Raw genomic sequence first — 13,565 nt, 5'->3', positions numbered from 1 at the left:
ACAAATATGAAACCTTTTTTTTTTTGGGCTATATATTTAGGTGGGATCAATTGTGGGCCGTGTGGCCTAAACCCTAATAATTTTTTTCCAACTGTTAAACATATTTGTGAACGAAGTTTATGGATAAGTCATTATCAGTATAGCCCTCCACTAATTAATTCCAATGCATACTATAGTCCTCTTCAGTACAATATCCAGCGTCCCTTCATTTTACTAATTCATTCATAATGTCCACTTCTTCTTTTTTCCATTTAGTCGGGTGAGTGAACGAGCATCGTAAATATCGTATAACGCATTATTGAGAAAAAGTCATATTGTAAATGAAAATAAAGAGTGATTTTCTTATATAAATTTAGACAATTCTAATCCAGTAATCCTAATATATTTGAGTCAAATTCAACATGTGTCAAGTAGTTGGCTGTTAAAACAAATATTCAGAGGCGGAGTCAAGATTAGGAATTCGGGAGTTTTAAATCAATTTGTTTGGGAGTTCACAAGTTACTACACATAATTTTTTTTTAATTTTCCAAATATAAATATAGAGTCTACGAAAAAGCTAATGGATTCGTTCGAATCCATGAACCCCCACCTAACTCCGCCTCTGCGAATAATCTCTAGGTGAATAATGTAACTAAATAGATATATATTCCATCCAAGCTAGGTCACACTCAACTAAAGCAAATGGAGATTTTTTTAATTGAGAAAATTGCAACTCAATCAAGACATCTACAAAACAAGATCTATTACAATGTCATATCGCTTGATGATTACAAACAATGTATACATCATTCGATATCGATGACTTTTGATTCAAAATTCATCATCATTTTGTGTTTGAATATTATTAACCAAATTACAAGCGTAATATATGGAGAAAGAAGGACATAAAATCTTTGTGGGATCTAATAGGCATGTGCAATTCCCTTTCATTTTTCTTTTAAATTAATACGTCCCATCTACAATTTTATTTTATTTTTCCATGCAATTTTAAGGAGCATTTACATGTGCCCCCTACCTAATAATATTCAACCTCAACCTTATGCTAATTATGAAGGATATTGACCGTAAAAGAATACTATAGGTATAATATTGCCTCAAAAAAGATTGTGAACCGACATGGAATTATGACAAAATTTTGGTTAGTACACCCTCATAGCATTTTACTATTATATCTTCTAACTTTTTGTGTTTGTTTTATTTACGTAACATTTTTTGATGAAAATACTAAGATAATCACATAATTCAACAATTTCATGATATATATTGTCAATATTTTCCTTTGAAACTAAAATGATATGTACATTAAAGTGAAAAAGACAGATGTGGAGACGATAGGTTGCAAAGGAAAGACATGTAGGGATCGATTAAAACACTTAATTAGTTTGATAAGATATAAAAATCACGATTACCTCTTATCTGACTAACTGTCTATGACTCATATACCGGTCCACACTTCGGTACATAATATAATATCCAAAATAGTAACGTTATATAACGGAGTATTCAGTATCAGAATAAGCATATCTCAATTATTAAACACCGAAAAGATTAAAAAGATGGAAGATATATTACACATGGTAAAAAGATTGTTATTTGAATAATTCTACATATATATATATTGGAGAGAAAAAACGCAACTCGATATAAAGATCTCTAACAAAGTCATATCATGTTTTATTTTTTAAAAGTAGTGATGAATTGACTACGATATTCACATGCATCAATATATACTTAAACTACTATAGATTAGTTTATCATTTGTCTTTTGAAATATTAACCAAATTAGAAGCTTATAAATATAAATAACGATAGAAAATCTGTGGGGACTCATGCATGTGCTTACCCTTTTGATTAGTACGTCCCATCTTCATTGTTTTTTCTTCATGCAACTTGTAATTAACGAGAATTATATTCTCATAGTATTGTCATAACCCATATGCTAAGCAAAATTTAATGTTGTAATACTATATTCAGATGAGAATTATCTGATATTAATGTTGATGACTAGAGTATTCTTCGAGTCGAGGTTCGTACAAGTTGATCTGTAATACTTATCAGTATTTTTTTTATGATGAAAAATATAAAAGTAATTCATATGAAATAAATAGAAAAAGGGAATCCTCCAAAGAAAAATGAAAGAAAAAAAGTAAAAAAGTTTATAGTTATTTTTATGACACTTATGAAAGTGATCTATGGTGGATTGTCTTCCACTAATTATTTCAATGTCTTACTCTTGTCCTCTTCAGTACAATATCACTCCACTTTTATATTTTACTTCATTACGTCCTTTCTTTCTTATTCATGGGTCATGGATTGATGGGGTATCAGCTACAAGTTTAATTGAATTTTTTAATTTTAATTTAAACTTTATTTTTAGAAATTATCAAATAATTATAATTTGAATGTCATAAACTTCAAAGATCGCGATATAAATTAACTCAAAAATTTTTTACTTTGCTTTGTTGATCATGAGTATCATGATGCATGCATGTCTAATGCATTATTTTTGACTTCAATTGTATATATATAGAGAGAGTGTGTATATTATTGTAAAATAGTCCCTTGTACAACTAAATAGACATATATATATATCCAATCAAAGCTAGCTAGCTAGCACCCATTAAGGTCTTATTAGAGCAAATGAAGATTAATTTCTTGATGGAGAAAAATATCATTTAATATCTCTATTAAACAAAGATTTATTTCAAAGTCATATCATGTTTTCAGGATATAATATTAGTGTTGATTGTGATATTAAAAGTTCAAAATCCATCATTTGTCTTTGAATAATATTAACCAAATTACAAGCGTAATATATGGAGGGAGAAAGAAATGAAATCTTAGTGGGGACTCATATTATATATGTGCATGCAAAATTCCCTTTCATTTTCTTTTAATTATTAGTAAGTCCCATCTCCAATTTTATTTTGTTAATTTCTCCATGCAACTTGTAAAGAGCATTATCATGTGACCCTTTGGTTTGGCCACCCTATATACTACCCTCTCTAGACCCCGCTCACGCTCAATCCTTTCTCCTTACACTTATGGAGAGGAGAGGAGAGAATATCGACCGCAAAAGCAATTCCGTACCGATAAATTAATAATATATCGATCTATCCTTAAAAAAAATCTATCGATGATTTGTGACGGAATATTAATTATGACAAACAAGTTTATTGTCACAAAAAAAAAAAGTCGCACCACTCGAATTTGTAATGAATTATGAAGAATTCTTGGTCACACAATTTTTTGCTATTCATCAATGTACTTTATAGGTAAATGTACATATGGAATGTGAATTAGTGTCAACCATATATTTTTTATTATCTTGTTGGTTAGAGGTCAAGCCAAGTGTAAATTAACAGTATAGATGTGGATTCAATATTTGAGGCCATAACTTTAACCTAGATCGATTTATATTTATTTATGCAAAATCTAATTAAACTATTGAACTATGAATTTAGAATTTAAATAAGGTAACAAACTCACAATATTAACACGATTTTTTAGCACGGGAAGGCATGCCAAGGTGATGTTATATAGAATTAAAATTCTGAATCTGCGTCTGAATTGAAATGCACCAAAAATCTAACCCTTTTGTAGTGAAGTTTGCTTGAGGTTTTTTTGTACGTGGGTACTCCAAGCAAGTTGGGAAGGGCCCAATTTTTAAGGTCCAAATAAAGTTGGTTAATACGTATTAGCTGGCCAGCTTTATTTAGTTGGGCCCAAATCGAACTAAATATTGAATGAGAACCAATAACTCTTGTACAAATATAATGTTCCATCAACAGAATATTGTTTTCTTTTTGCTCTTATCTGGACCAAGTCTCCAAACTTTTCATCCATGTTATGATTACCTAATAAATTCTTTCAATATCACCAATGACCTCCACTTTCAAAGAGATTAAATTATGCTAATGAAGGGACCTAAAGAGCACCTTTTTGTGAATTATTGAAAAGATAGACACTCAAAAAAACTTAAAATCTCGCGCAGAAGAGCGTGGAGGTATTACTTTTGACATTTTTCATTCACTTGATTTGTAAAAACTATAGTCTCTCTTTTAATGTTTCCATTTGTTATAATTTATTTGATTTGATTAAAAAAAAATAAACTAATTAATATTTGGTGTGCATTTGATTATATAACATAAGAATTAATATTTGGTTATAGAATCTAAGTTTTTTTAAAAATAAAATTTGCATATTTATAAATTATATAAAAGTAGTACAAGTCAAAATATATATAGTTAACATTTAGAAAATGTTTCAAAAATTACGATTCAAAAAATATTCTTTTAACTTTAAATAACTAAACCAAACAAATCGAGATGAAGAGAGTATATTATTTAGGTACCGTTTGTTTTACAATTTTTTATTTTAACAAGGTTCTTTACACAGTTTGTGGTGTGCGGAAGTGAGAGGATTGAAATATTGAAAAGTTTTATTTTTTCTGTTGATTGTTTTAGTATCGCTAATTAAAGTAATATACTTCTAAAATTACACAATATCGATGAAGTATATTAATCGTAATATCTCTAGCGAATCTTACATAAAAATGAAAGAAATGAGTAAAGAAAAATATTAGGCTTTAGTTTTGAAATTAGATGTAACATCGTAAAAAAATTTAATCTGTGCGATAATTTCATGAGCTTCGGCCTTTGCATTGTAATTGCATATCGAATATAATAAGTATTTGCTTAAATAGCGAATCCAAAGTATTTTTTTTAAAATTCACCTTTGCCTTTGGCTTTTTTATTACTCATTATCTCTTAGTGCATGACAGCATGTGTAAGAAATTGAGTAAAAAGTGTAAAAATTGGCAAATGAAAAAACAAGAAGGTAAAGTTCCCACCCAAAAAGTGCTCATAAAAAAGCTAAAGTGAATTTACATATTCACCATTAATATTGCTTTAATTACCTCATTTTGAACTATTCAACTCACTCAAGTACTCCATGACTCGTCCTCGTTACACAAATGTTGCTTTTTCTAATACTTTATAAATTACAATTATTATCATGTCTTTTTGTATACGTATATATCAATAAATCTTACGTTAGCTGTCAACAATATTAAAATACTCAAATTATTTTTTAATAAATTTTCAATTCAACTAAAATATGTAAAAATAATTATAATAGATCATGTTTCTACTGATTCACACCATCAGAGTCCATTATAATTTACCTTAATTAAAGTCACCAATATTTTGATAAGATTACCCAAAGTTTTGACCTTGTTTGTGCTATTATTCTTCCTCTTCCATAGTGCTAACACAAATATTTTCCAATCAAAAAATTATATAACCTTTTTTAGTGTGTACATAACACTCCACTAGAATCACATCCTTGTAGGATTTAAGGTAAAATTTTGAACGTAAACTAACACTCAAACAATGATAAGGACCACCACTAACCGCCCAAATCACATCGAGTGATACATTTACATCGAAAGAATATTCAACATCAAAAGCCAAATCACATACTTTTCCATAAAAAAATAAAAAATAAAATCTTCAAGAGTGATATATATCAATTACGTAAATATTAAATTTTACAACTTTTTCTTTGAACAAAAGAGAAAAAAATATGTATAAAGTAAATTTCAGAAAAGAATAACATGATTCACTTGAACTTTCACTTCATTGGTGATTCATTTCGATTTCCTAGTAATTATCTGCATTTGAAACGTAACAGACTCTCTTTATAATCTGAAGTCTGTCAATGAAACATTTCGGGATGACTCAATTTTGTTTTTCGCCATCTCCATCTGCAACATCACAATTTTTCTACTCCTAAAATTAAACTCAATTTTTTTTTTCAACACACTGATTTTTCAGTACATCCACCCAGTAACGCTCGAGATTCACCGAAATTCTCAATACGATTCCTGTACCTTGCATGGCATGATTTCTGAAAATCCTCGATATTTAACGAACGAGTCCAGTTACTCGATCCAGATCTAGAAACGAACCTAAGGATCTCCTCGAATAAAAACTCATCGCAAGGTATAGCCAAAGTGCCATGATTAGAGAAACCATACTCTTCCTCTGCCTGAGTCAGTAGCTTCCTGAAAATCGGATGATTCAAATACTTCGCTCGCACCACGAATCTCCGGCAATTACTGCCTACCGAGATCGCCACGTGTCCGGCAGGTACATCAGAAGCTATGCGTTTCGATGAAGAAGATATAGCTCTTTTCTTCCATTGTCGAAGCATCTGACTGATCCTTACAATACAACGAATCCGATTGAATTTTCCAATCTCAATCGACATCTCCAACAATCAAATACAATTAAAGTGTAGAAGAATTGAAGGAGTGAGTTGAGTAAAAAGAGAGGTTTATTGTTTAATTTTTAATACTATGAAAAAGCGTATGAAAATGGTGATTATATAGACTGGATAAATGAAAAGACGAAATTGTCCTTAATAGATGAGGATATCTACAGATGTTATAACGCCCATGTGGTGGGCTGAGAAAAAGTGATTATGATTAGTTGCCCTTGTGGACCCCACACTACAACTAACACGCCTCTAATACGAATCTTTGTGTGGATTTTCTTTTTTATTTCCATTTTTGTCTTTTTTATTATATTGAATTTTTATTTCTTTTGAAATCATTGAATAAGATAAGATAAGGTAAATGTTATTATTTACGTCTTTGAAATAGTAAAACTCGTCAGTATTATTACCTTTTCAACGGGCGTTTATCTGGTGCTAATTAATTGGTATCGAAAACAAAATACAACAAAGAAAGTAGTTTTGGAATATGAATTAAATTTTTAAAAATATTTTTTTTTCAAAAGTAAAAGTTAAAATACTCTACAAAAATAGGTTAAAGAGTTCCAAATATTTGGCATTAAATGATAGTTTAAAACTTTTAATACATCAAAAATATATTCATTTATTATGAATTTCACATTTTTAGAAAATGTAAATTTCTCCCATTAATTTGTTTAAATAAATTATTTTGAAGTTGTCAATGCTAGTTTTTTAGATTTATCTATGAGAGAGAATAGTAGATCTCTTACGAAATATAATAATGAGAATCAATTTCAAGATATGATACGAATAAATTAACAGATTAATTAACTAAATAAGCATTAATTTTAATACAACTAATTTCACCTTACACCCCTTACTGTTCTTCTTTTAAAAAATGAATCAGTTATTGAACCAAATTATTAGAAGATATCTTGTCTATCAAGGATCTTTCAGTTCCTGTAATCCTACACTAAAAAATGAAAATGGTAAAGATTTGGGGAATATATTATGGGGCCCTGCATATATAATGCATCTAACCACATGTAATTATTTAGATAATTAACTAATTAATTTCCATTTAAGGGATGCATGTTTTTCTAATCAATCACCTCATCAAACTGGGGGAAAGAAAACCGAAAATAATATTGTGATTTGTATAATCTTTTTAATTAATATTGTGATTTTTGTAATCCTTTTTCACAGATTTATCACCTCTCCTATTAGATTAAATTCCTAATTAAAACATTAAAAAAGAGTTGATAAAAGTGCATTTGGATCAGCTGTGGCCCAAACCAATTTAATGGACTATCGTCCATATGGCCACTGAGTTGTAACACGGCCCAAAGTCCATGAAATCCACTACATCCTTACCGACCTAAAGAAATGGGTCCTTTCGATAAACGGACTAAATTATTCTGAAATTAAATTCATACGAGTAGATTTTACATGATTTTAATATGAAATTATAATCTATTTCTCTTTAGTTTGTAATTACATTAATCTCTTTAAAAGTAATACAAATCGGATATGTTAATATGTGGTTCGAATACATCAAAAAGTATCTCAAATACATTATAACATAAATCTGATACATGAAAAACTAGCTCAGATACATAATATGTAGCTCAATTACATTAAAAATTAGCTCAAATACGTTAAAACATAAACCGAATACATAATATGTAGCTTAGATATACTAGCTCGGTATTTTTTTCCTTAGGATATTACAATATATACATCAAAACTAGTATTGAATGCATTCGAGTTACATATTATGTATCTAATTTATTTTTATAATGTATCCGAACTACTTTTTAATGTATTCGATTTATGTTATAATGTATTTGTGATACTGTTTAAATATATCTGAACTTCATAATAATGTATCCAATTTGTATTACCTTTTAAGAAATTAATGTAATTACAAACCAAAGAGGGATAAGTTGTAATTTCATATTAAAACTTTTTTATTACGGTAAAGTTTACATTAATTTATCATATAAATCTATGCGATCCTAAACTATTTTTTTAGAACACCAAAGCCTAGGCTTGAACCCAAACCTCCCGGACAAATTTGAATAACCTTAACTATCGAGATATCTTTTTTACTATGTCTGACAACTAGCATATAACAAAAAATATTGATATTTACCGTTATATACTCGCAGAAGTTTTTACGACGACGATTTTCCATCCGTCCACCCTTGTTAAAGTGTAGCTCCGTCGTTACCAACTGTAGACAATAAAATTCTCGTCGAGAAAACAATAATCAAGAACGGAAAATTACAGTAAAAATCAATTTTATTATTTCAAATGCGAGTGTTACAATTCTCTATAATTCCTCTGAATTCGCCTTTTCAAATATAAATTCAAGGGCTTTAAAGCTTGTTCTTGAATCTATGATGAACTTGAACTTGATCTTGACTTTTATTTGAACTCAAGGGCTTCGAGCTTGTTCTTGAATTCGGTGGTCTTGATCTTGATCGTTCTTGAACTTGAATGCTTGAATTCTTAAACTTGTAGCTTTGTAGAGAATTAAATGGCGTTTGTACCACAGAGCTTCTCTAGCTTCTTGTTTAGAATTTTCTGTCTCTTTTCTGAATTATGAGGACCCCTATTTATAGTTTTAGAATAGAGGAGTTGCGATTGGAATAGGATTCCATTCAGCCAATTAGATTGAAGTGACATGGCATTTGGGCTTGATGGAGCGGGCTTGTCATCTTTGACACATGTCATGATTCTATTGGTTTTTTTATTTGACTTGGCATGCCACATCATCTGCACACGTGGCGCCAAGATGGGCTCTCGAATGAGATGAGATTGGGTTTAACAAATTGGGTTCATCCAATGTGGCCCAAATCAATTAATTTAGACTTTAATTAAATCCATATTTATTGGACTTAAATATTTAACTCAATTATATCAATCCACAATATTTATTTGGATTAATATATTTATGAATTCAATATAATCCGAATTATTTTATAAATTTATATTTAATAAATTTTAAATGATTACACCAACATGCCAAACGACCTTAAACGCTTGTTAAGGTCTGTCCCTATCAATATATAACGATTTATACTTATTTTAAAATTTTAACGAACTTAGTTTATAAAAGATCAATAAAAATCTCAAATATGGTAATAAAATCAGACTTACTCCGTTTTATAAAGAATGATTTGATTTAACTTAGTACGGAGTTAAGACTATAAAGAAGAATTTTGAATTCTGTGATTCTAAACTAAAGTTAGGTTATATGTATAAAACCATTTGATCTTGTGTCTCACACATGTCATATGAAAAATTAAAATTAAAATATTATAAAAAGAAAATTCTTTTTTAAATAAACTTAAAAATTTTTTTTTTTTTTGAAACAGAAAGAATAATACATATAATAGTTGTTATTGATTCTAAATCGAGTGATAAGCTTATTTTGTCTCAAACGTTCGATGGGCTCGTTCAGAAGGAAAAAGCCCGGGAAATGCGCCCATTTTGAGAAGGAAGATAAGATTACAAGAAGATAATTACACAAACGGATATATTCTAAATAAACCGGTCGGTTCCTCTCAGCTGGGTCATCTCTACAACCCGATTACCCGAAGAGCTCTGTAATGCAGAACCTCGTAATCCAAATACCACGTTTACGTCCTCTCCCGCCGTCCACACAATGTCTTTTGCCGGCAACAATGAGTTTATCGCCGGCGAAGCATATCAATCTCCGGCAATTCGACTCGCGGGAGTTGAAAACCAACAGTAGGAGTGTAAATCGTAGGTTCATTAGATGTATGGCGAATCCTCGACGAGTAAAAATGGTGGCTAAACAGATAAGAAGAGAGCTTTCCGATATGTTACTTACAGATAAGGTGTTGCAGTACGCTGTTCTTCCTGAAGCTGCTCTCGGTGCGGATCGATACCTTTCTTCACTTACCACTATTAGCGATGTTGAAGTTTCAACCGATTTGCAGGTTCATTTCTTTCTGAATTGGTGTTAGTTTTAGCATAATTTTGGCTTGAATCACTTGAATTTCCTAGCGGAATCTTGTAATTGTAGTAGCACTATCACACAATTGCATTTGCATCTCAGCAGCCCATATGTTATCATCAATCTACGAGGACATTTCTTTTTGAGTCAATTGGCAAGAGTGTTGAGGTGTGAAAGTTGCTACAAAGTGCTAGTTCAGTGTGTTTTTGACTATTATCTCTTCCTTTTTATCAGGTTTGAGACTGGCTATGTTTTGCTAAACTTACATAACAGGAGTTGTTAGTAAATTATCTGTTTATCACTAAACAGGCTATTGAATAAGGAAGACAGAAGTGCATATGAGAGGTTTACATTAGAGGCAATTTGTGATGAGTGTTGCCGCTGAGTTAGTGACGAACTTAGAGCGGCATATATTTTCTCTCTGAGTCTTAATCACATCATGAACTCTATGCATAAAATTTTGTTGCTCGAGCTTAATCCTTGGAGCAGATATACACGTTCTAATGTTATTATTGTAATTCTGTTCCTCAATTTAGTTGATTCTGAATTATTTAAGAAACTGAAGTAGTTCATTACAGATGTTTGATATTTATTTTTCCGATGTACCAAGCAAGGAATGATCTATATGGTTTTAGGTACTTGGTGTAGAGTTTTGATTGTATAAAGCCCCTGAACAAAAAGCATATTTGCACCTCATAGGCATTGGAAAACAGACAATCATCCCCCTTCTTTATTTCTTCCTCCCTCTTTGAACAAAAGCAATTCCAATGTTCAGCCTCCTTCTCTAAAGAATGTTACCATCTTATGCTGATATTTATTTGGGGTTGTCTCCCACTACTGATCCTGATATCTGGATTGACATGGATGAACAGCTTTTATATGCTGAAGGATGTTTGTTTAAACAGACTACACAAGTTGAGGATGATTTTATGGCTTGAAAACTAGATGTGAGCGTAAAGAAACAAGAAAACATCAAAAATTGAATAAGATACGTATGTAATTCATTTGCAGGATAAGGTCATGATTACTTTCCCCCAGGGTAGAATTGACTTGGTTTGAATTTGAGGGTATGATTCGCCAAGAAGTGATCAAACCACTATCACCATTCAGTAGCAACCAATAAGAAGATCCAATCTCAAATTTTATCTTTCTCAGGATAAAGTTGTCATATGTGCCTCTAATGTATGTGACTATGCAAATTGATGTCTGCTGTTGGCAATCAGAAATAAGATATCAACTTCATATTCATTATTACTATCTAGCTGTCACAATCTTACTACTGCATATGGGCTGTTTATGTGTGCATGTGCAGGTTCTCTCTCTCTCTATCTATCTCTAGATGTATATAGAAATTATGAGGATTTCCTTCTGTATTTATTTGGTCAAAGAATTGAAATAGTACTAGACAAAGAAAATAATTTCTCTCATTTCTATAAATGATTCCTGTGATCTGTCATATTCCCATTTGGACTCTTAGGAAAATTCTGTGCTGCTGTAGGTTGTAAAGGTCTATGTCTCCGTATTTGGAGACGAAAGAGGAAAGGAAGTGGCTTTGACGGGCTTGAAGTCAAAAGCAAAATATGTAAGGAGTGAGCTAGGGAGGCGAATGAAGTTGCGACTGACTCCTGAGATTCGTTTCATTGAAGATGAGTCCCTTGAACGAGGAAGCAGGGTGAGTAATTCTAATCTAATGTCTAATTAGAGAATTGATTGGGTTTTGGTTTTGGTTAGGGGGGTGCAATAACCCTCTTTGTGCTTTCTTGAATTTCTCTCTCCTTTTTTGCAAGGCTGTGCTGTTGTTTCCTGGCTACTAAGCCTTTTATGATTCTCCTTTCATAATTTTGTTTTGCAACCAAATCTCTCAATAATGAGGTTTGACCTTTATCTCTGACTTCCCCCTACTCAAATGATGGCCAAGTCATTGACAACACACCAAAATGACTTGTCTCTTGACCAAATCAGATGCCCATTAAACACCGGTCAGGAGCATTTTGTATATCAAGTTAAGACGTAAAATTTGCACTCGGCAGCAAGTAAAACTTGACTAGTTACCATATTAATCTCTTGCATGAGAAATAAAAGGAAAAAAATATTATATTGCTCAACAAAATCTATAAGGAATTGGTCACTAATTAAAGAAGAGTGTAGTTATTGGCCTCAATGTCCATTCTTTTTCTTCACGGTCTTTCAAATGATCCACAGCTCAAACTGTTTCTTGCATTTGCAAATTGATCTAGTGATGCTCTTGCTTAATCAACATTTACTCTGTATACAAGGAAAAAATGACTTATATGGCTTTTCACACTAGAATATATTCTCGAGAGTTGAGTCTGATTAAACCATAAGCCCTTTTCTGAAATGATGCAGTTATAAGGCTTTCTTCTCTTGCTAGCATGGGTACTGAATCTGAAGTAGATTACAACTGTGTGATTACTTTGCTTTTTTTCTGGCAGATTACTACTTTACAGTCCCTGAATGTACTTTTAGGTCATGCTTAAGGTCGAGCCAATTCTTGCAGGTACTTGCTATATTGGACAGGATTAAGGATGAGAATGAAAATAAGGATTCACCGAATGATGGATCATCTGAAAGCGATTATGATGGGGACTGGGAGGGTGACGACCCTGATGATGAAGGCATTATTTATGTTAAATAGCTTTCTAGTGCGCTCTAAACTACACTGACTCTGGACTAGACAAAACATGTGTTGCATAATGGTAAGTTTCATGTTTATTAAGTTCAGCACATTAAGAGTGAGTACAACAGTGAGTCTCCTGTGTGAAGTCCTACACAAATTTTGCCTTTTTATTCAGTGTATAGCAAATGTTGCTTTTCAGCTCATGTTCGTACTTGAACTACCCTTTCCATCGGCTAGCACTCATAGAGTGTAGCTTATACAACCTTTATAAGAACTAGACGTAAACATCGGGTAGAATATTAACATCACTTTCCTGAAGTTATCCACATTCATTTATCTCCATTGTGTTGTGTTGAGTGAGCTTATTGCTACATATGCTTTTAGTGGAACCTAATGACTGCTATTTCTTTTACAGGGTGAAGGTGTTCCCTTAGCGTGCAAAGAACATTTGTACCCTGTTCTAAACTGTCCAGCATGTTTATTTTCTTCTTCTTGTATAATTCATGTCTGATGAACGAATTATCAAAGAGTATTTACTTGGCCTTCCCTGCACAGGTCTGGCCTTGCCTCTCCATTTCAACTTATATGAGTTTATTAGCTGGTTTCATCTATTTCTGGGAAGAAATTAAAATAAAGGGGTAAGCTATACGAGTACTAATTATAATAGTAGAAATTTTCATG

At 31.5% G+C, this 13,565-nt stretch overlaps 2 protein-coding genes across 2 annotated transcripts; one reads left to right on the top strand and one right to left on the bottom strand.

Moving 5' to 3' along the window:
* Positions 1-5,498: 5,498 nt before the first annotated feature.
* On the bottom strand, positions 5,499-6,339 carry LOC101245895 (auxin-induced protein 6B). The gene has a single exon (XM_004230927.5). It carries the CDS (start codon positions 6,271-6,273, stop codon positions 5,818-5,820), a length of 456 nt encoding a protein of 151 aa, XP_004230975.1. The 5' UTR covers positions 6,274-6,339; the 3' UTR covers positions 5,499-5,817.
* Positions 6,340-9,629: 3,290 nt separating this feature from the next.
* LOC101268810 (probable ribosome-binding factor A, chloroplastic) lies at positions 9,630-13,468 on the top strand. Its single transcript, XM_004230920.5, has 4 exons — positions 9,630-10,229; positions 11,745-11,918; positions 12,765-12,963; positions 13,300-13,468. The coding sequence occupies exons 1-3, from the start codon at positions 9,876-9,878 to the stop codon at positions 12,900-12,902; spliced, it is 666 nt and encodes a 221-aa protein (XP_004230968.1). The 5' UTR covers positions 9,630-9,875; the 3' UTR covers positions 12,903-12,963; positions 13,300-13,468.
* The last annotated feature ends 97 nt before the right edge of the window (positions 13,469-13,565 follow it).

The sequence above is a fragment of the Solanum lycopersicum genome, chromosome 1 (genome assembly GCF_036512215.1).
Source record: "Solanum lycopersicum chromosome 1, SLM_r2.1".
NCBI classification, from domain to species: Eukaryota; Viridiplantae; Streptophyta; class Magnoliopsida; order Solanales; family Solanaceae; genus Solanum; species Solanum lycopersicum.
This window is presented reverse-complemented; position numbering and strand designations above follow the sequence as displayed.